This window comes from Neoarius graeffei, chromosome 18 (assembly GCF_027579695.1).
Source record: "Neoarius graeffei isolate fNeoGra1 chromosome 18, fNeoGra1.pri, whole genome shotgun sequence".
Taxonomy (NCBI): Eukaryota; Metazoa; Chordata; class Actinopteri; order Siluriformes; family Ariidae; genus Neoarius; species Neoarius graeffei.
Genome location: NC_083586.1, coordinates 2,376,624 through 2,398,901, shown reverse-complemented (window position 1 = coordinate 2,398,901; position 22,278 = coordinate 2,376,624). Strand labels below are relative to the sequence as shown.

Sequence of the window (22,278 nt, the reverse complement as noted above, 5' to 3'; positions counted from 1 at the left end):
TACCTGACTGCTCCCCAGGCGCTCTGGTGTGGCTGCCCACTGCTCTGGGTGTGTGCACGCATGTGTTCACTGCTTCAGATGGGTTAAATGCAGAGGACGAATTTCACTGTGCTTGAAGTGTGCATGTGACAAATAAAAAGTTTCTTCTTCTTCTGTCCACACAGTAAGTAAATAAATAAATAGTCCAACGCAGTCCAACGGGGAGGAGAACTTGCAAAACGTCACACAGACAGCAACCCGAGCTTAAAATCGAATCCAGGACCCCGGAGCTGCGCCACTGTGATGCCCCGAAATCCGTATATTTGGACTCCTGTCTCTCACACCCACTGTCTCTTATTGAACATTCCATTCCAGAGGCATAATGAGGGGCATACTCTCTGTCCCCTATTAAATCACAGCTGGTTGGGATCTTCTGCGAGCTTATGTATGTGGGGAACAGAGCACATAACACTGTCCTCCAGGTGTGTTTTGCTATCATGTGACACAGCATGAGCTGCAATTGATAAAGAGGAGTTTGATGGCTTTACATGTCTTGGAGGAAGTACGTCTGAGCCTTCACTCACATGGTTAGAGAGACCTGGCTAGTGGGTGGATACTAGCAGGTGACCACACTGGATGACAAATGGGTGGAAGAAAGAGGGGGGGAAAAAAACCTATAATCTTCTAATGTGGTGAAGATGTTACGACACATTTATTTAACATTTATGGAAGGAGACCCAGGTATCAGTCAGTAAGTTTCCCAAGATGGAAGAGTCTTCAGGACAGAGGACTTTGTGCTTTCTGGTTTCTCAGTCACACAACATCCCACATTTTTTTTGTTTTGTCTCAGAATAAAACACAGGAGTGGCTGGAGAGAATGACAGACATTCTGCAACATTAAATGTAAACAGAAACAAATTAAACATTGAATGTGTCATTCATTAATAAATTCAAAATTGCAATAACAAGCAAATCACTATGGTTTGAGGAGAATCATACATTTTGGGCCATGCTGTAACATGAAAATAAAACCATGCAGCATAGATTTTTTTTAATACACACCCATCGTGTGATATTCCATGCTTTTTTTGTTCAGGTTAACGTCCTCGGTTTATAATGACTAAAGTATTTTAAATAAATAAATAAACAAAGTTTCTCTCACTCCTCGCTACCATGTTACACGCTCTATAAACAAAGTTCATACTTTAATCAATAAAAAATCTAAATTTCAATGTCAAATTGTTGATTAAAATTATAAGAGAGACTGAGGCTACATGCTAAATGTACTGTATTGCACTTTTAGTGCACCAGATAGTATGCAGGGTAGAATCAACAGTGAGTGTTACTGAGCACCAGAGTGGCCTCATGTCTTACAGAGATAGTCTTTATCATCAGGATCTTCCACTTTAACGGAGAAACCTTCAGGTGGGTTGTCGAGATCGTCTCCATAGCTGTAGATATTCAGCTCCAGCGTCTCCACTTTCTTCACACAGGCTTCTGAGGTCTCTCCATCCATGGATGTCTCTGTTTTCATGTCCTCACACAGCTAAAGATCAAACAAATCTGTTAGGGCGGGACGGTATCCATCCCACTCAGGAAGATGCTGCTCTCATTTCTCGCAGCATAGCTCACAGTCTCAGAACAGGCCTAGTTAATCCACGACAATCCAGAGCCAAGGCCAGGGAGCAGACGGACAGGCTAAACTGTCTGTCTGCTACCTGCACAGAGTCATCACACAGGTTTCATTATATTGAGACTGTGCCTGTTCCCCGAGCTACACAAAAAAGTAGAAATACTCAGAGTTTGTTCTAATAATCTAATTATTATAAAATTAGATCATACTGACTGTACAGCCGCTGCCAGCACCTTTGACCTACTGTAAAAGGTAAGACTTTTAAATATTTTCTCTCTTATGTCTGAAGCACAAACCGTTAATGAGCTTCTTACTGATCAGCAGTTTAATGTACTGTGTTTAAACAGAAACATGGATTAAACCAAAGGAGTCTGTAGCATGAAATGAAACTAGTCCTCCTGGTTGCAGTTATATACACCAGCCTCGTCTAATGCCGCTTTTCCACTACAAACGCGGCTGAGTCGGGCTGAGCCGTGCCGTGCTGAGTCGGGCTGAGCGGGGCTGTTGGAGTTGCATTTCGACTACAACCGCGCTGAACCGTGCTGGCTGGAAGTGGGTGGACACATTGGGTGGAGTTAGCGAAAGTGGGTGGACGTCACGTGATGTCGTTAAGCAGCGCAAACAGTGACATCAGTGAGCTTTTAAGCGGTAGTCTCACGACCCGAATAGTAAACAATAAACATGGAGGACATGGAGTCGTTAGTGTGGCTGGTCTTGGTGCTGTGGCTTGTTGTCACCGACAACGCGGACCGATACTGGCAAGAGCGTATAGATGAGGCGAGGCGCATAAGGCTTCAGAAATTCTCGTAATTCGTAATTATTCTCCTTCCGGGTTTGCGGTGTTTACAGATCCCAGCGCGCTCGCGGGGCGTGTGTGGGCATGTGAGGACACTCCTCCTCACCAATCAGTGCACAGGGGAGTGTCTGCTCACGCCCCCAACCTCACTCGGCACGGCTTGGCTCGCTTCAGCCCCACTCCAAAACGGTGCGAGTTTTAGGGGCTAAGCAGGGCTGAAACGAGCTGAGTCATGCTGGTTTTTGGTAGTCGAAAAGCGAGCCGTGTCGGGCTGAAGTGAGCTGAAGCGAGCTGAAGTGAGCTGAAAAAGGGTAGTGGAAAAGGGCCATAACTGGCAGAGGAGGCATCGCGATTCTTTATAATGATTATCTCAGCATGACACAAAAACCTGGACAGTTAGTATGAAGAACTTCAAATGCATTTGTGGCAGTGGGGGCGTGGCTTAGTGTCAGTTTGTGAATGTAGGGCGGGGCCAGGGAAGGTGAGTGGCAAAGTCAATGCACCTGTTGTCAATTAAATGTGTGTGCACATGTGTGTTTGTTGCAGTGACTGTGGAGAACAGAAAAAGAGGGAGAGAGCAGACAGAAGAGATTTCCCCAGACCAAAACACAACTGTGTGTACGCACACGTCTGTGTACCTAAACGGACATTAAAGCTGAAAAACAACACGAAAATAAAAAGGTGTGTGTGAACGTCATCTCTCGCCTGCCATGCTTCTGTACTCCACCCACATGAGGGACGTATTAGAGTGGTGCTGAAACCCGGGAGTACAGAAGGGAACCACCACATGAAGTCTTCCCCATTGAAGGGTCTCATCCATGCCCTCGCTACTGCTCAGCAGAAACAGAATCAAGCGCTGACCGCCCTCTGTAAGGAACAAGAGCAATGCTTTGAAGCCTTGATACTGGCCCAGCAGGAAGATCGCCAAGCGTTCCGGCATCTGCTTGTGTTGTCGGGGACCTCGACCACAGCAGACCCTCCCCACAGCACCCTCACAAAGATGGGCCCGTACAACGATCCGGAAGGCTTTAATTGCTCACTTCAAGCCAGCAGCCTAAGTGTGGGGGTGGCCAGTCGAGCAGCGCGCGGCATGCCTACTTCCGCTCCTGACTGGCGAGGCACAGCCCGCCACACAGCAGCTCGCTGCCGGCAGCCAGCTCATATACACCGACCTGAAGAGAGCCATCCTGCAGTGTGTCGGCCACTCTCCGGAACATCGCCAGTGCTTCTGGACATGGACATTGGAGGAGGTCAGCCGGCCGTTCGCATTCGACCAATAGTGGCTGAGGGTGGAAGACCATGACACTAACAGGATTATCGATCTGGTGACACTGGAACAGTTTATCGCTCAACTTCCGGAAGGAACGGCAGACTGGGTCCAGCGTCATCGCTCAGCGTCCCTGGAGCAAGCCATCAAGTTGGTGGAGGGCCATCTGATGCCGGTTCCGACAGCAGGCGGATGGGTCGCCTCTTCTCCCTTCTCTTCCCGTCCCCACCCCATTCCCCCACCACAGAGACGGGGGCTGGCTCCCCACAGCTGGCCCACCGCACCAGTGGTGTCCTCCCGTATTCTCCTTCTGCGTCTGTGATTGAGGAATCACACAGTGACTGGAGCAGCCCGGCGGTCCTGGTACCCATGACTGATAGATCAGGTCTGGTTCTTTGTAAACTATAGAAAAAAGTCAACGTGGTGTCTAAATTCGACACATACCCAATGCCTCGCATTGATGAGTTGCTTGATCGGTTAGATGCTGCTCACTTTTATTCGACACTGGATTTAACAAAGGGATATTGGCAGATCCCCTTGACTCCTCTATCCTGAGAGAAAATGGCCTTTTCCACACCGTTTGGATTACACCAGTTTGTCACGCTTCTTTCTGGGTTATTTGGGGCTCCCGCCACATTCCAGCAGCTCATGGAGAATATCCTCAATCCCCACACTGCCTATGTGGCAATGTACCTTGACGACATTATCACGTACAGCAATGATTGGCCTCGGCACCTTGAACACCTTAGGGCTGTCCTAGAGTCACTGAGGCATGTGGGTCTCACAGCTAACCCAAAAAAATGTGCAATTGGGTGGGTGGAAGTATGGTATCTGGGTCATGAGCAGGTGTATCCCCAAATTGACAAGACTGCTGCGATTGCGGCTTCCCCGAGGCCCAAGACCAAAAAGGGGGTGAGGCAGTTCCTGGGGCTGGCTGGCTACTATCCTAGGTTCATACCTAATTATTCAGATGTCACCAGCCCACTGACTGATCTCACTAAAAAGGGAGCACCAGATCTGGTCCAGTGGACGGAGCAGTGCCAACAGGCTTTCACCAAGGTAAAAGCTGCAGTGTGTGTGTGTGTGGGGGGGGGGGGGACTTTTACACTCCCCTGACTTCTCTCTCCCCTTCATTTTACAGACAGATGCATTGGACAGAAGGCTGGAGGCCGTTTTGTACCAGAAGGCGGAGAGCAAGGAACTGTAAATCAGCTGCAAGCTCTCAATGCACAAAAGTATGTACAGCACCATTAAAAAGGAGTGCCTGGCCATCAAGTGGGCAGTCCTCACCTTCCAATACTACCTGCTGGGGTGCCCTTTCACTCTCTGTTCGGACCACGTGCCCCTCCAGTGACTCCACCGCATGACGGATGCCAATGTGCGGATCATCCATTGGTATCTCACACTCCAGGAGGTTACATGGTTACATTCGAGGTGGTCCACAGGCCAGGGCACAGATGGTGGTGGCAGACTTCCTGTTCCATTGAAGGGGGAGTCCACTGCAGGATGGATGGCTCCCTGTCCTGAGTCGACCGGTGGGGGTATGTGGCAGTGGGGACATGGCCTAGCAGCAGTTTGAGAATGGAGGGCGGGTCCAAGGTTTCTTTATTTGTACCATCCCGTAGTACTGGTAAATTCGTTGTGCAGGCAGGAATTCAGCGATCCCAATACAAAATAACAGCTACGTAAAATACATTGTAACAGACAAGACAACAACAGTACACACATCCTAACATATACAATCCTTAAAAGTGTGATCTTTAAAAAGTGCTTCATCATCAATTGTTCAGTATGAACAAAATTATTCACCTCTGGGCCTTACTGTTCAGCAGTACAATTGCTGTTGGTACAAAGCTCTTTCTGTACCGTTTTGTCCTTCCCTTAGGGACCCCAAAACGACGACCAGAGCGAAGGAGCTGGAACTCACCATGCAAAGGGTGTGAGCCACCTTTAAGAATACAGATAGCTTTACGTTGTAACTATGTCATAAAGAGAAGACATGGTGGGTTGAGGCTTCCCAATTAGCCACCCAGCCCATTTATTTGGTTCAGGGAGTTTTTGTCCTGCAGTGACAGATTACCAATCCAAGACACGAAGGCAAAAGATAACAATGACTCAGTAAAAGCACGAAAAAATAGGGTCAGCATAGTTTTATCAATGTTAAAACAGAACAATTTCCGAAGATAAAACAACCGCTGATGTCCCCTCTTGCATACTGCTTCGCAGTTCTTGTTAAAAGTCAATTTATCATCAACGACAATCCCAAGATACTTGTAATTATCCACGCGTTCAACAGATTGGCCCTTGATGACTGTGGGATCATGGTTTGGAGCCTGATTTCTAAAATCAATAATCATGTCCTTTGTTTTGGATGTATTAAGCACCAAGAAAGAAAGATCACACCACCTAATAAAATCCTCCAAGACTGGACCATGGCTGTATTCATTACTGTGTAACAAACTTACAATGACGGTATCGTCTGCAAATTTTAAAATGTGCCTGTTTTCATAGACACTCTTACACATCTGTATAAAGGATAAAAAGTAAGAGAGAGAGAATACATCCCTGAATGAATAAGTTTAACTAGACAATTCCCCTGTGGGAAATCGTGAGAGTGATGCAGTGGGCGTAGCAGTCACTATTGCAGGAGTTGTACTGTACTGTGTGAATGTGTGACTTGCTATGATGCTACGATGCTATGATCATGTGTGTGATCATGTGTGTTAGGTTTATATAAGTATTATTCTTGACCAAGAAGGCAGTAATTTATTAAAATGGTGATTCATGGTAATTTATTAAAATTAAGGATTAAATTTAAGGTTCAGTTAAAAATGACCTTCTGTCTTGGCTGGACACTGTTTGGGAACATTTTGTTTATGAAATGTGTATTTTTGATCAGAGATGTGTCTGAATGATGCCAAGGTCTGTTTTGATGTCAGATCGACCCACACACACTTTAATGTTGGATGTAATGGTAGCCTTATTGCTGAACAAAGAGTTAAGACTTTATATTTTAGAGCTTTTTAAGATCCTTTATTATTTTGGACTATTGCATATACTATGGCAGTGATTTTAAACTGTTCCTGTGTAGCCTGACCTTCGTCCAGTGGAGAAGAACACTTTTGTTAGACCAAACATAGTCTTTGTTTAAAACATTGTCGTAAAAACATCTCGCGCGCTTTGACGTGCGTAAATGAAATTGCTGAACTGCTGAAATATTATTTTGCTTATGATTGAAGGTTTCATTCACACACACACATACATACATACATATGGAATTAAGATGTGATTTGCTGACCTAGCACATAGACACAGATATCAAAATGATGTCACTCACTCACACCCTCCCATAGACACACACACACATACAAACACACACACACATTTGATAGACACAATAGCCGTTTGGAGAGATTATGATTTGTTATAAAAGGTGTTTGTAATCTTTCATCTTTGGCGAGAATACTGTGAATGAACAGTAGTTAAACCGATCTCTGGTTTTCTGTTTTTTTGCGGTGTTCCGTCCCAGAATTCTGCAGGTGGTACAAGGGCGGGGGTCCCGAGAAATAAGTTGACCGATTGACCTTCTAACTGGGTTGAACCTAACAATTTGGGGGCTCGTCCGGGATGATACTTCCCAATCAGGTAAGGAGTAAATTATTTTAATTGATTAGTTTGATTGGTTGGACTTCCGCCTGGTTGGTAGTATCAGAAAAAAAAAACCAGTTGTTTTTATTTGGTAATCCTCGTAGATTTTGTCTGCGGGACGATTTTATTGGTAATCCTCGTGTAAAGGCACGGGACGATGATAATCCTCGTGTGATCCTCGTAGACTTTTGTTTACGGGATGTTTTTATTTTGGTGATCCTCATAGAATTTGTTTACGGGATGTTCTTTAGAGCCACGGGAAGATTGGTTAAACCTCGTGTAAAAACACAGGAAGGCTATCCTCGTAATTTGTTTACGGGAAGGTGACCCTAGTGAAGTGAAGGAGCTGTCACGGGAAGAGCGCGCTTTTTATGTTAAACCCAAAATAATTACCCTAATTAATCTCGGGACTGATTCCTTCGTGCCACCATGGGGGGAAAAATTGTATTATATTAATTGTATTATTGTATTAAGGTACCCGGACCCCGAGAAAAAAACCCACGGGATTGGATGTGGTTTAGCATTCTACACAGATTCTAGACAGTTTGGCCGGCTCAGTTTTGATTTATCCTCATTCAGGTATTTGCAATCTCTGGGAGCTGTGTAATGTATCTTTAATTGTTTTAGCATTTATATATCACAAAATAATGAAACAACAAATCAGTACTCTGGACATGAACAGTCAGAACTGTGTTCCTGGTGTGCATAAATGTCAAACCTTTGGTCAATCAAACCTGTATAACAAACTTCCAAAATCCTTATTTCCTTTATAAAATCCTTATAAGATGCAAATTAAAATGATTTACCTAAAATTTGAATGATAATTAACAATGATATATCCCAGGTACTTTTTATTCAATAAACTTTAAGAATGAATACAAAGCTTCAATGTTTGACAAAAAAAAACACAAAGTGTAAATGTTATGTGCTTTTATCATCGTGGGAATTGATTATAGCTCTAAATAAATATTGAAGGTTTTTTTGTTAAAAATAATCCGTATAACTTTATTCGTACGCCCGTATACTATGCTTATTGAATCAAATCCATATAAAATACGGACATTCTGTATATTGTGCATTATGATCTCAACGAAAGCTTCACTGAATCGATTCTTTAGAACAAACTCATATGCGTGTGAATCAATTTACTTGATTCACTCTTGATTCTTGACTCAGAAACTACGGAAACCTTATTTGTATTCCTGTTTTCAAATTGTAAACACTTTCATGCTGCATGAAATTAAAGTATGAACTTTCCTCAAACCATTACGTGTGCATGAACTCAACAAATGCAGTCCATGCGTCTGTATCGATTCGCTTGATCAAGTCATTTATGTTTCGTCCCTAAGAAGATCCGAATCGTTTGTGAATCTCATCACTGTTAGAAATCCAAGAGAAGAGATCCTCTTCCCTTAACATCATCAGAGGAAAAATCTGCTTCTTAATCAATTAGTTTCAGCGTTTGGTGAGTAGATCATCTGTATTTTATTTTATATTCATTGTGTGTTGATAGTCCGAAACTTGTAACTGGAAGGTTATCAGGAAAGTCACGAGTGGTCTGCGAGCACTCTACAAGACTATTAATGAGTTTTAATAATTAATAGTGCAGCTATTAATACAGTTTCATGTCTAGATCTTATAAATGATGAATACGAAGTTTTCAAAATTATGAGAACTCCAGTTCCCATGATGCTTGTGAACTGGGCATGTGCACTGGATAAAAGAAAAAGCAGCTCTTTAGGGCAAAACTCTCGTCTCATCAGATTTGGGCAGTAATTCTATGCGTTCAGACCTTAAATAATGAAATAACTGTACAAGCAAATATAACACAAAAACCATTTTTAAAACATTCACTTAAATTAAACAGACATGGTAAAAACAGAAGAAATATATTTAAGGCTTAGAGTTTGATTAAGGGCGGCACGGTGGTGTAGTGGTTAGCGCTGTCGCCTCACAGCAAGAAGGTCCTGGGTTCGAGCCCCGGGGCCGGCGAGGGCCTTTCTGTGTGGAGTTTGCATGTTCTCCCCGTGTCCGCGTGGGTTTCCTCCGGGTGCTCCAGTTTCCCCCACAGTCCAAAGACATGCAGGTTAGGTTAACTGATGACTCTAAATTGACCGTAGGTGTGAATGTGAGTGTGAATGGTTGTCTGTGTCTATGTGTCAGCCCTGTGATGACCTGGCAACTTGTCCAGGGTGTACCCTGCCTTTCGCCCGTAGTCAGCTGGGATAGGCTCCAGCTTGCCTGCGACCCTGTAGAAGGATAAAGCGGCTAGAGATAATGAGATGAGATGAGTTTGATTAATTCAGCCAAATCAAATATCACTTTCAGATTTGAAGATATTTATCAGGAATCATTTTTAAAATATTGAATATTATACCACTTCCTGTTTAAAGGCATAATAAAAGGCATCGAATATATTTACCTTACGTGTGAATGGAAATGCCGAAAAATTTAATGTTTAACCTAATGTTTAATGTTGATCTAAAACATTTTAAAACTGATCGTGTAGTGGTCTAGTGGTTAGGATTCAGCGCTCTCACCGCCGCTGGTGTAGTGGTATTTTTATTAATCATATGTAATTCTAACCTTTAAACATCCTATATACTCCTGTTTCTGACGCGTTTTAGCGAAATGTGGACTTGTCTTGTCTGGGAAGCATGCAATTAGTTCAACAGCGAGCTAACCCGCTTTTTACTTCATTTTTGACATTTTTTGAATAATTGTCGTCCTATTATAAATAATATTTTGAATAATTGTTCCGTCTCTATAGTCTCTCTGTCTCTTTCTCAGTCAACAATGAGATAAGACTCCCAGACTGTTACAGATAGCTATAATATAAACAAACAACTCATGCAAGAACAGCAGGAAAGGACAGCCACAGAAATCTGCAATGGGCAGAGAAAATCATTATTTTTGGCACTTTCTCACAATAATAAATTTAATAAGTAATCTCTTGGCGGCACGGTGGTGTAGTGGTTAGCGCTGTCGCCTCACAACAAGAAGGTCCTGGGTTCGAGCCCCGGGGCCGGCGAGGGCCTTTCTGTGTGGAGTTTGCATGTTCTCCCCGTGTCCGCGTGGGTTTCCTCCGGGTGCTCCGGTTTCCCCCACAGTCCAAAGACATGCAGGTTAGGTTAACTGGTGACTCTAAATTGAGCGTAGGTGTGAATGTGAGTGTGAATGGTTGTCTGTGTCTATGTGTCAGCCCTGTGATGACCTGGCGACTTGTCCAGGGTGTACCCCGCCTTTCGCCCGTAGTCAGCTGGGATAGGCTCCAGCTTGCCTGCGACCCTGTAGAAGGATAAAGCGGCTAGAGATAATGATGAGATGAGAAGTAATCTCTTTATATTATTAGGTAAATTCCATATACATAAAGTCAAAATGTCCAAGACAGACAACCAATTCTCATTAATACTGTTAATTGAATTAAAAATGTATTTTGAGTCTCTGTCACATATCGAATCCAACAAAGAGTGCTTATCAGCTATTCAATTTTATTCAAATTACATTCAGTGAAATTGTTTGTCATTTCAATTTGCCCTGTTTTTTATCTCCTTTTCTTTCTTTAAACTTATTGCTACTTATGAGGCTAAGCTTAACCATGTTCCTACTAATTTCGAACTATTGATATGAAATGCTTGCTGAGTTTTAAACCTCCATACTTTTGCTTTTAAAAACCACAGAGGATATGGAATGGATAGGCTTTTAATGTATTTAGTTAACCATAATTTTTTTCAGCAAGAAACAGAGTTAAGTTGTTTATGTTAAGCAGTACCTCTCTCTCTCTGGATCCATGTCATCCTACAGTCTCTTCTCGAGCAAGGCGTGGTGAGACACTTTACACAAGATTTACGTAAGATTAATGAATTGATTGTTTCTTCTGTAATGTCACAGGTTCCTGCTCATCATTGCTGTTTTTCCATTAATGAAAATTAATGATCTCTGTTCTGCCTTTTTCCACGCACATGAGGAGATAGCGTTTGGACTCAAGGTTTCATTTGACTCTCCTGCTGTTTGTTTGTTTTTTCAGCTGTAATTCATAACGTGCTCTGTGACCTTCTCCCTCCCTCAGGACTCTGTGGTCTGTGTGTTCTGGTATCTGCTGAAATCACCAGAAATCTGCCAAGACACTGACACTTGCGCCTGCTTCAACATCTGCCGCATAAGGGCTTTAAGGTTTCCAGAACCAAGCTGCAATATTGCATGGACACTTAAGTATTTGAACTTTTGCACTGATGTCTTTTCTGGGTCAGAAAATGGATCCCTGACTGCTCTTTATATGACAAGCTTCTCCGTTCCGCAATCTCTCATCACGATCCACTGCAACATCCTTTGACCTGGACTGACGCTATGGTGGTCGCTTATCACTCCCTCAGAAGCACCCTTTGTTCCGCCCCTGGGTTACCTGCTCACTTCAAGCCCTTCCACCTCTATGCCTGTGAACACCAGGGCACAGCCTCTGGGGAGCGTGGGGGGGGAATGCATCATTGTGCGTTTTTATCCAAAACATTAGACATTGTTGCTCAAGGCTTACTTGCGTGTCTGGGAGCTGTCTCCACATGTGCTTTGATGGTTTGATGGTTGCAAAATTGACAGACCCATTAAATTAATTAATCAGTAATTTAATAGATAATTAAATTAACATATGACTATTTATTCTCTGTTCCACTAACAATCTCGAAATTCGTGTCACATCCTCTTTTGATAATGTAGGTCGCGCTCTCGCACGCCTCCTTAATTCTCGGGATGATACTTGAGATGGCATTGATATTGTCTGTCTAAAAATCGCACATACTACTAGTATCAGGTCTGATCTCTTCCCTCCAGCCCTCTAGGGATGGGGGAAGTACTCTTTGTTGATGGTTATTCTGTGGTTATTCTGTGTGTTCAACCAATATCAGCCTGATATTCTGCATGAGACATACGCTCTTTCTTTCTCATTTGATTTTTGTCATCTTGATTGTGGACAAATTCTCTAAATGGGTAGAAGTTTTTCCCTGTTCTCGAGAGAACACGAAGGTAGTTACTCGTTTTGATACCTAGTTATAATAATAATAATGATACATTTTATTTATAAGTGCCTTTCAAGGTACCTAAGGACACTGGACAGTAAAATAAGAAAAACAAACAATAAAAGCAGAACAATAAAATAACAACAATAAAATAATAAGAAATCAATAATAATAATAATTATTATTATAGTTATGGGGTTTCAAATGCCATAGACTCAGACAAGGGTACCCGTTTTACCTCAAAAGTCACACAAAACCTTTGTAAGTATCTCTAAACTAAACTGGTGTTTTCACATTCCTAAATCCTCTGGTATCGTAGAACGTACTAATCGAACATTGAAAGACAAATTAATTAAGGTCATGCAGGACACAGGTTTGGTTCTGTAATCCATAATTCATTCTGGCTGAAATTCGTATGACACCAAGAAATTATCTTTGGAATAATATTCTTCCCCTGGAAGAAGGGAACTCCAGCTCCGGGTACCTCTGATTTGAAAATGCATATGGATGAGTATTCTGCAGCCCTTATAGATAAGTTGCATAAAATTTGTACCAAGGTCAATAATACAATATCTCCACCACACACCCCTTTCACGTGGGAGACAGGTGCTGGTGTGACTTTTTAAAGTAATGATTTTGACAATTGGGAAAACAATATAATGGGCCTGCAGAGATAGTCGCCATTACTTTTGCTGCTGTTTTAACTGATCTTTTTCCACAGTGGATCCATGCCATGCGATTGAAGAAGGCTCCATAACAAAGTTGTGTTACAATGACAAGTTTGCTACTAACGTTTTCTCTGTGTCCCGAGAATCTTTGTTCTCTCTCTCTGTCTCTCTATTTCTGAGCTCTACACAGATTCGACTGAGAATCCTCAAGACGTTGTGAACAAAGAGGGGAAGAGATCTTGCGCCCCATTTGGAACCAATCATCCTCACTACAACCATGACAGTCCTCATCACGGGTTTCATGACTTCATTGTTGCTCGGGGCAGGGCTACCCGCCCGAGCCTTCGTGACTGCTTCATCTTTGCTCGGGGCAGGGTTACCCGCCCGAGCCTTCTGGACCACTTCATTGCTTGGAGCAGGGTTACCCGCTCGAGCTGGACTTCGAGACAACATCTTCTGGACTAACTTCGCTAACTGGACTGCACAAGCACACACCACACGAATGTGTTATGTCTTTCATCTGATGCCGTTTTCTACTATTATTACACATCTCTATGCTCTGAAACTCTGTATTCTTACAGGACTCTGTTCTCACTATAGGTCGATATGCCCTATAATTCCCTTATAGTACCCTTCTAATTTCATTTTTCCTCACTGTTTTAGAACAAATTACTCTGAAGGAAGTAGCGTGTATTTGAGTTTCTCTAAGCTCCGGTGAGGTGGGACGAGGGCTGATCGGGCATGCCCGCCCTCTGAGCACCAATATACGTCAAGAAGGGCAAAGATTAACTCAAGATTAATTCTCGATGTAATCACATATATGATCATGAGGTGATAATATATGGTCCTAGGATTTGATAATAATGATACTATTATCAAAGGGGGGGATTGTTAGGTTTATATAAGTATTATTCTTGACCAAGAAGGCAGTAATTTATTAAAATGGTGATTCATGGTAATTTATTAAAATTAAGGATTAAATTTAAGGTTCAGTTAAAAATGACCTTCTGTCTTGGCTGGACATTGTTTGGGAACATTTTGTTTATGAAATGTGTATTTTTGATCAGAGATGTGTCTGAACGACGCCAAGGTCTGTTTTGATGTCAGATCGACCCACACACACTTTAATGTTGGATGTAATGGTAGCCTTATTGCTGAACAAAGAGTTAAGACTTTATATTTTAGAGCTTTTTAAGATCCTTTATTATTTTGGACTATTGCATATACTATGGCAGTGATTTTAAACTGTTCCTGTGTAGCCTGACCTTCGTCCAGTGGAGAAGAACACTTTTGTTAGACCAAACATAGTCTTTGTTTAAAACATTGTCGTAAAAACATCTCGCGTGCTTTGACGTGCGTAAATGAAATTGCTGAATTGCTGAAATATTATTTTGCTTATGATTGAAGGTTTCATTCACACACACACACATACATATGGAATTAAGATGTGATTTGCTGACCTAGCACATAGACACATATCAAAATGATGTCACTCACTCACACCCTCCCATAGAGACACACACACATACAAACACACACACATTTGATAGACACAATAGCCGTTTGGAGAGATTATGATTTGTTATAAAAGGTGTTTGTAATCTTTCATCTTTGGCGAGAATACTGTGAATAAACAGTAGTTAAACCGATCTCTGGTTCTCTGTTTTTTTGCGGTGTTCCGTCCCAGAATTCTGCAGGTGGTACGAGGGCGGGGGTCCCGAGAAATAAGTTGACCGATGGACCTTCTAACTGGGTTGAACCTAACAGAGAGAGAGAGAGAGAGAGAGAGAGAGCAGCCCCTCCCCCATCTGCTCCCTGACTGGAGCTTGTTGCCTTGGTGACGGTGCTCAGGTGCAGAGCAGAGACATAAGATTACAGGCAAAGAGAGCTTTTTCTCAGATTTCCTTCTCCTTGAACAACAGCGATTTACACGAAAATGAAAGGAGGTATTCACAAAATTCTTTCACATTGAGCGCTACAAGGCTCTCATGAACACATTGATGTAATTTTTTTGTCCCTAGTGTAAAAAATGTGGACAACAGAGCGAGTTGAAAACAACTGACATTTCTGATTTTGTAGTAAAAGCACTGTCGTGATTATAATGGGAGTCAATGGAGCAGTTGGGCTGTGAACCTGTCACTTTGAGGCTTCTTGTGAGAAAACTGTAAATCCTATCATTTAGGTAGACACATCATGTGAATCAAGACAAGTGTGACTCCAACTTTTGAGAAAATTGTGTGTGTAGAGTGCAGAGCATTTTTTAAGGATTTTCCACTAGGAGACCAACCGGTCTGGGCAATACAATCGCAGGCCACAGAGTCCATGCGGCTGCACCGCTGGGGCATATTCTGTGACGCAAAATGGTTCACCAATCACCATACAGACAAACACACTACAGTCACTACACAGCTATCAAGAGCAATTACCAAGCACAAATGTTAGAGGGGCAAAGACAGGTTTTTAATTTGGGCACCATAGCGAGCCTAAAATTTTTTTAAAAAAATATTTTCACGCGTAGCATGCCGAAAATTTTTGACGTATCATTTTTAGTAATTTTTTTAACCAATTATAAAATATATCGAGCAATAAAAATAATAGAAATTACATAATCATGTGCAAGTATAAAGTAGTGCTGTATCTAAAAAGTCAAAAGTTTTCTCCAACATTCTGAATAAATAAAGATAAAAATATTTTGTAAACCTAATTATGATCACAACATCTATTTGGGCACACATCTATTTCAATTCAACTTCCAATATAATTTGGTATAAATTAATTTGGGCATAAATGGGATAAAAATAATTTTCACTTAAGTTTAAAAATAAGCTGGTACAAAGCAGATTACATAAAAGTCTCACATAAAATATGTCATAAAAATCCATAGCGTGCCTGGCAACTGTAAGGCAGCTGTTGCAGACGACAAGTCAATGACCTCGACCTTGTCAACAATATCGTCTGATGTCTTCTGACTGTTCTGTCGTGTGATAAACCTCCCCATTCCCCCGCCTGTAGACTTAGGCTACGTTTACATTACGTCGAATCAGCGGATCATCAGATTAACGTTCTTAAAACGATTCGCGTTGACACTAAAACCGTTAGCCGTGCACACAGCAACACCAATACGCGGATACGCTCGGCTCCGCAGGCATCCTGCGCTCCAAATCACTCCGCCCTGAACAGCGAGTGCCCTCTGGAGGGTGCGCACTCCGGCCCTGCGCAGCTCACAGAGCGCGCGAGTGAAGTGAACAAGCCACGATTCGGGACTGAGCCGCTGTGTGTGAGATCCCAGCGCAGATCACTTATTACTTGCAAGTGGAAGGATGGCAAGCCTAAAGACAATCATAACTACACAATGGGCAGTATTTGCATCAGTATTTGCAGTATTTTCATACTTTTATACTCTTTAATGAAAGGTGATACAAGGCGGAAGTCTGCGCCGTTTTTCAGCAGTCGCGTCACATGACCAACGCCAGCGAATCAGGAAGGTGGATGTCACAGTGACGTTGTCCAATGAGACGCCAGCTAGAGCTCAGCACAGCGTATTCGCGTATTCTGAATGTTTACACAGCACCGGAGCTGATACGATCTAGATTGAATACGTGGACGCTGGCGGATTCCCGTTTCCCCGCTTTTTCAGGGGGGTTAATGTAAACGGACAGTGCGTCCGCGAAGAAAACGAGACAGATACGGTCTAGTGTAAACGTAGCCTAAATAATGCCATCGATTGTGCGTTTTCCATGAATATATGAACTGCTGTTCTTATTATGTGATTTACCAGTTGTCTTAGGTCTACCACGACCCAGCATGACGACCACTTGTCAATCTATACTATCAACAGTATCACAAACCGACAGCCACGTGTTATCATGAATCGTTGAGAATTTCACAACATAAACAAAGGAAGTATATTTTATGACATTCAGACGTCAGACTCAGACATGGTTTACGGTAATCGCTAGATGCATTTCATGTTCACTTCATGTTATGAAGCAACTGAACAACAAATTGAAATATATATGCCAAAAAAATGACATTTAACAATAATTTAAAAGTATTTTGGGTTCTCCACCCGTATGAAACAGGATATTTTCTTCTAATTTGGGCGATTTTCGTAAGTTCTATTTTGGGCCTTTTGACAAGCCCGTAATTTGGGCGCCGTTATACGGTATGTAATTGGGGCTGTATTTGCCCTTGTGTTATGTCAAAGACACTCAAAGTTACACAGTAATGACATCGGATTCTGACATCAGCCATCTCAGTAACCAAATTTTAGTTTTGTTTTTCTTAACCAACATGATCTTGTGGCGGCATGGTGGTGTAGTGGTTAGCGCTGTCGCCTCACAGCAAGAAGGTCCGGGTTCAAGCCCCATGGCTGGCGAGGGCCTTTCTGTGTGGAGTTTGCATGTTCTCCCCGTGTCTATGTGGGTTTCCTCCGGGTGCTCCGGTTTCCCCCACAGTCCAAAGACATGCAGGTTAGGTTAACCGGTGACTCTAAATTGACCGTAGGTGTGAAATGTGAGTATAAATGGTTGTCTGTGTCTATGTGTCACCCCTGTGATGACCTGGCGACTTGTCCAGGGTGTACCCCGCCTTTCGCCCGTAGTCAGCTGGGATAGGCTCCAGCTTGCCTGCAACCCTGTAGAACAGGATAAAGCGGCTAGAGATAATGAGATGAGAATCAACATGATCTTGTGTGTATATCTTATAACATAGATCTTCGTTTTCCTTGTTAAATGTATACTTACATGGTACTTGGTTAATTAATTGCAACTGATTGAACCAAATGATAAGACATAACTTGGTTTAAAATTTGGTCTCCCAGTGAAGCTGGTTTGGCATTGACTAGGAGACCAAATCTGGCCAAATGGTCTCCCAGTAACTATGTTAAAAAATGTTAAAAAATGCTCTGGTAGAGTGAAATTTGTGGCTGAAAACAGTTTTAATGAGAAATGTAGAGCATTTTTTAAAGCTGTGCTCTACTCTAGCTCACTCTAGCTCGACTGCATAGACACTCATTATAAAGTCTGAATTTCTCCAGAATTGATCATGGTGTTTGATCTGTGACTGATCAAAAAGTATACAACCTAGCAAAAAAGTTGAATGCCAGATCCACACAGGAGAAGTTTGTCTCCGTTTTAAAGTTTGAATCATGTCTCTAGGAGCAGCGGATGTTTGAAAAACGTTGAAAATGTGCGATTTTTTTCATTTATTCCCATAGAAATGAATGGGAAATTTTGCGTGATTTTTTCGCGACTACATCACAAAAAAAATCATAGAATGCTGAACAAAGTAATAGCACACCGAGTCCGATCGAGCCGCACATTTTGATGTATTGTTTGTCTGTGTGTGATGTACGGTTATTGGGTTATTCGAAATCGAAATTTGTACGGAAGATGAATAAGTTTAAGAAGAAGAAGAAACACGCAAAAGAAGAGTTTGCAGTGCCTAATAAAGCCCTGCGTATAAAACCAGCCCTGAGTTAACCCTCATCCTACCATGCTATTTTACACCTTAATCTTACCATGTGGGGTCCGTTTGGACCCCAATACTTTTCTTTAAAATTAAAGCTTATAAAGACAAAATCACCAGATAAGTTTTGTTCAGAACATCTTGTATTACTAACAGCAATACACTAAAGGGCCCAAGGCATAAAGAACACACTTAACCTTCATCCTACCAGCCAATTTTACATACACAAACTACCAGGCGGGGTCCATATGGACCCCAGGAGGGAATACCTTCAAATCAATGCAGTAAGAACCAATTCAATGCAGCAAACAGACATAACTTTATTGAAGAACAAAATCCACTATGGCTGAATATCAATGATGTATTATAAATGCAATAACATTGCAATAATATTGCAATAACTAGCATACATGTAGCAAATTATAGCGCCACAAAAAAATTGCCATTATATACATGATTTTTGCAGCTCATGCAGCTGTAAGACATTCTGGATTACAACTTAGGTCTTTTCTTACAGAATTTAACACAAAAAAGTAATTGTAAAATAATTTAGGGCTTTTGTTTTGCAGCCTGTGCTTATGGAGCACTTGCATGTGACGTCACAGCCGATCCAGATTGTGACAGACGCCATCTTGTCGGTCAAACGCCATATTCCGCCTTCTACTTCTGGTTCTACTTCTGCTTTTACTTCTACCTTTTCTTCTGGAAAACCCTACTATATACAATTCTACTACAACGGCTGCGGCTACAAGCTCTCCCTACCTGTGCATGTTTTTTATGTTTTTTGTGTGTATTTTTGCGTGTTGTTCGTCTGTACCGGACTTCAATATCCACTACAACCGTATGGACTTACTGGACATTGGTTTCCAGCAGAAAATGACGGTTTGTAGTGATTTCCATCGCATGCACAACATTCCGGACGAGAAAGCGAGACCAGCAGGGTCTCCGTGGATTGTTATCGGAAGCAAAGCGAAGGAGGCGGCGCCGGGAGCGGAAGCAAAAGCGAGGCTGCAGAGCTGGCCTGTTGACTAAGCTCAGAAAACAGCCACTCAAACCTCCACTGCTAAGCCTCTACCTCTCCAACGCCAGATCCATGTAAACAAGACGGACGATTTGGAATTACAGCTGTAATTACCTTATTCTATAATCGGCTGGTCAGTGCTATACTCAATACTTAAGTGACTTACCCGTCCAATGAGGATTCTTGTTTACAAGATGCCACATCTGAGTCGCTGACAAATCCTGAATTTCTGTAAAGATAACTGTCCAGAGATTTATAGGCACGCAGTGCTTCACCACTGAACAGCGAGGGAAAGATAATGAGGTAATTATACACGTCTGAGTATTCCACTGGCAGTTCAACATCTGGTCGTGCAAACTCCGTCCGGTAAGCTATAAGGGTCACTAATCTGTAGATCGTTTATTTTAGACATATAGCTAGTTATCTGTTCATTAGAAAAATGAGCTGTGTAGTCCGTCGGTTGAAATTGATCCATTCTGTACACGAGTGCAGCAGTATTCAGCGGTGTTTTTGACCGATAAGATGGCGGTTGTGTACTTTCCGGTCACGTGACTGCAAGATCTCTATTGCAGCAGTGGGGTCCACATGGACCCCAAGAAGGAATGCCTTGGTAGTTTCATTATGGAACATAAAAGAAATAAAAGAAGTTAACTTTCAGTGTGCTATTCAATTATAAAATGAAAGACAGATAAACTTTACTCTGGGGTCCGGTTGGACCCCAGTAACAAATTAATTATACCTTCACAATGCAAAAAGCTGATCTTCTGGTGCTTTAGTGTTTTAATTAAGACATAAATTCCGACAAATTCATAAAACGGTGAGGCAGTATGTCACATATTTTTAAAATGGCAAACAAACATATAGGTGCGGGGTCCAGATGGACCCCACTTGGTAGGATGAAGGTTAAAGAGGTTTCATTGCTGCCAGAGCTAATTGTTAGACACAGTTCTCTCTCTCCAGGGATCAGAGGCTTCGAGCTCAACACCATACGATTCTTCCAACAACAAGACCTCCCGGTTCGGGAAACCATGCCTAAAACAGTCCCCTATGATTTCATCCATTTTCATTTTCAGTGTGTAAAGCTTTCTGCTCAACACACTGCAGAGGGGGTGATTCTGCCTGATTAGCTTAACAATAACAATAATAATTTTTAAAAAATAAATAAAAACCCCGAGAAAAAAAAAGTCTGTGAGAAATCAAGTTGAAATTTTGAGAAATAAAAAGTTGGACTTGCGAGGAAGTCGCAATTTAGAGAAAGAGAAAAAAACAACCCGTGATGGAAATAAACTTGAAGTGAAGATTTAAATACTTTCAATATACAACTAAACAGGTTAGCCAAACTACAACTCTCTCCTGAGTGGATAAATAGTGCACTATCTAGGGTGCACACGGCATTATTTCATACTGAACGGAGTTCCTAAAACAGTAAAGTGGAGATATATTTGGGATTCGACAACACACCTTCAGTTTAACTTACCTCAGGGTTTTAAATCCTCAGAGCCAGACACAATAACGTGTTTTTATTTTTATAAACCGAGGGGCTAAAGGGTTTTAAATCCTCAGAGCCAGACACAATAACGTGTTTTTATTTTTATAAACCGAGGGGCTAAAGGGTTTTAAATCCTCAGAGCCAGACACAATAACGTGCTTTTATTTTTATAACTCGAGGGGCTAAAGCGGCTCAGACGAGCGGCAGTTTTTTCTTCTCCAGTGTTTTCTGGCGGTTGGAGAAGCAGCTACTGGACGCGTTACCGCCACCACCTGGACTGGAGTGGAGTTTCAGGGTGGAGGACGCTTATCCCAGCCGAACCCAAAAGCCAGTATCTCACTGGGCTGCGACAGCCTGCGAACGTCATGCGCGAGAGAGTTTCAAAAGTGTCTTGAAACATTCGCGGGGCTTCTCAATTTCCTCACATGAGTCGCAAAGTGTCGCTCCTTCATCGCTGATATTTTGAACATGTTCAAAAAAATTAGTGCGACAAAATTTCTCTCAAAATACCCGCAAATGCATCGCTGGTGTCACAAAGCTGTCACGAACCCTTCTCAAGTCAGTTTCCGTGAGACAGGAAGTGCGAGTTCTTCAGCCAGTATCTCACTGGGCTGCAGACCCATGGCACGGCGCCCCCTTCCCGTCTCTCTCCTGCTCGTTTCCTGTCTCTACACTGTCCTGTCCAGTGGAGGTGGAAAAAGCCCCCCCCAAAAAAAAAAATCTCACTGGGCTGCGACAGCCTGCGACTAGGATGCGGGAGGAAAGGCTGGTCGCCGGTGAACAACTGTTGTTGTTGCGCTTTGGAGTTGATTTTGGAATTGAAAACGGTAGACGGAGAGAGGCGCTCGGTTTATTACGAGGACTGAACGATTTAAAGTTCTTTGAAAAGTAAACGAATTTTTTTTTTTTTTTTTTTGGTCCCTCAGTTGAAGGCAGGGTGGGAGGGCTGGCTCTCAGTTATGGAGAGTCAGGAAGATGAGAGTCGGAGTATGGATGGTTCAGAAGAGGATGATGGTAGCTGGCAGTTAAGGAAAAAACTTAAGGCGGTACGGCCGAAGGAAGTTAGAGACAGGGATGACAATTTTAGAGTTGTCGTGAGGCTTGAAGGGGATGGAGTGAAAAACGTGGATCCAATAAAGCTGACGAATATTATCAAGAAGCAGGTTGGTGAGGTGAGATATGCTGGTATGTTAAATGATGGCAATTTATTAATTGTTTGCACGTCTGAAGAGCAGGCAGAGAGAGCAGGAAAATTGCAGATCATTGGGAAGGTGAAGGTAGTACGAGTTGTGAGGGTTG

At 42.4% G+C, this 22,278-nt stretch overlaps 1 protein-coding gene and 1 long non-coding RNA gene across 2 annotated transcripts in view; one reads left to right on the top strand and one right to left on the bottom strand.

The window, feature by feature from the left end:
* LOC132865860 (zinc finger protein 271-like) overlaps nucleotides 1-21,037 on the bottom strand; it is a 53,756-nt gene extending 32,719 nt beyond the window's left edge. Inside the window, exons 1-2 of the mRNA XM_060898351.1 lie at nucleotides 20,968-21,037; nucleotides 1,354-1,525 (exon numbers count right to left, since the gene is read on the bottom strand). Coding sequence (XP_060754334.1) covers nucleotides 1,354-1,513 — 160 coding nt within the window. The 5' untranslated portion in view covers nucleotides 1,514-1,525; nucleotides 20,968-21,037. The remainder of the gene's footprint in view (nucleotides 1-1,353; nucleotides 1,526-20,967) is intronic.
* Nucleotides 8,677-14,649, top strand: LOC132865929 (uncharacterized). Its single transcript, XR_009650523.1, has 2 exons — nucleotides 8,677-8,788; nucleotides 11,128-14,649. It is a non-coding gene; the product is annotated as an uncharacterized LOC132865929 (long non-coding RNA).
* Nucleotides 21,038-22,278: the final 1,241 nt, after the last annotated feature.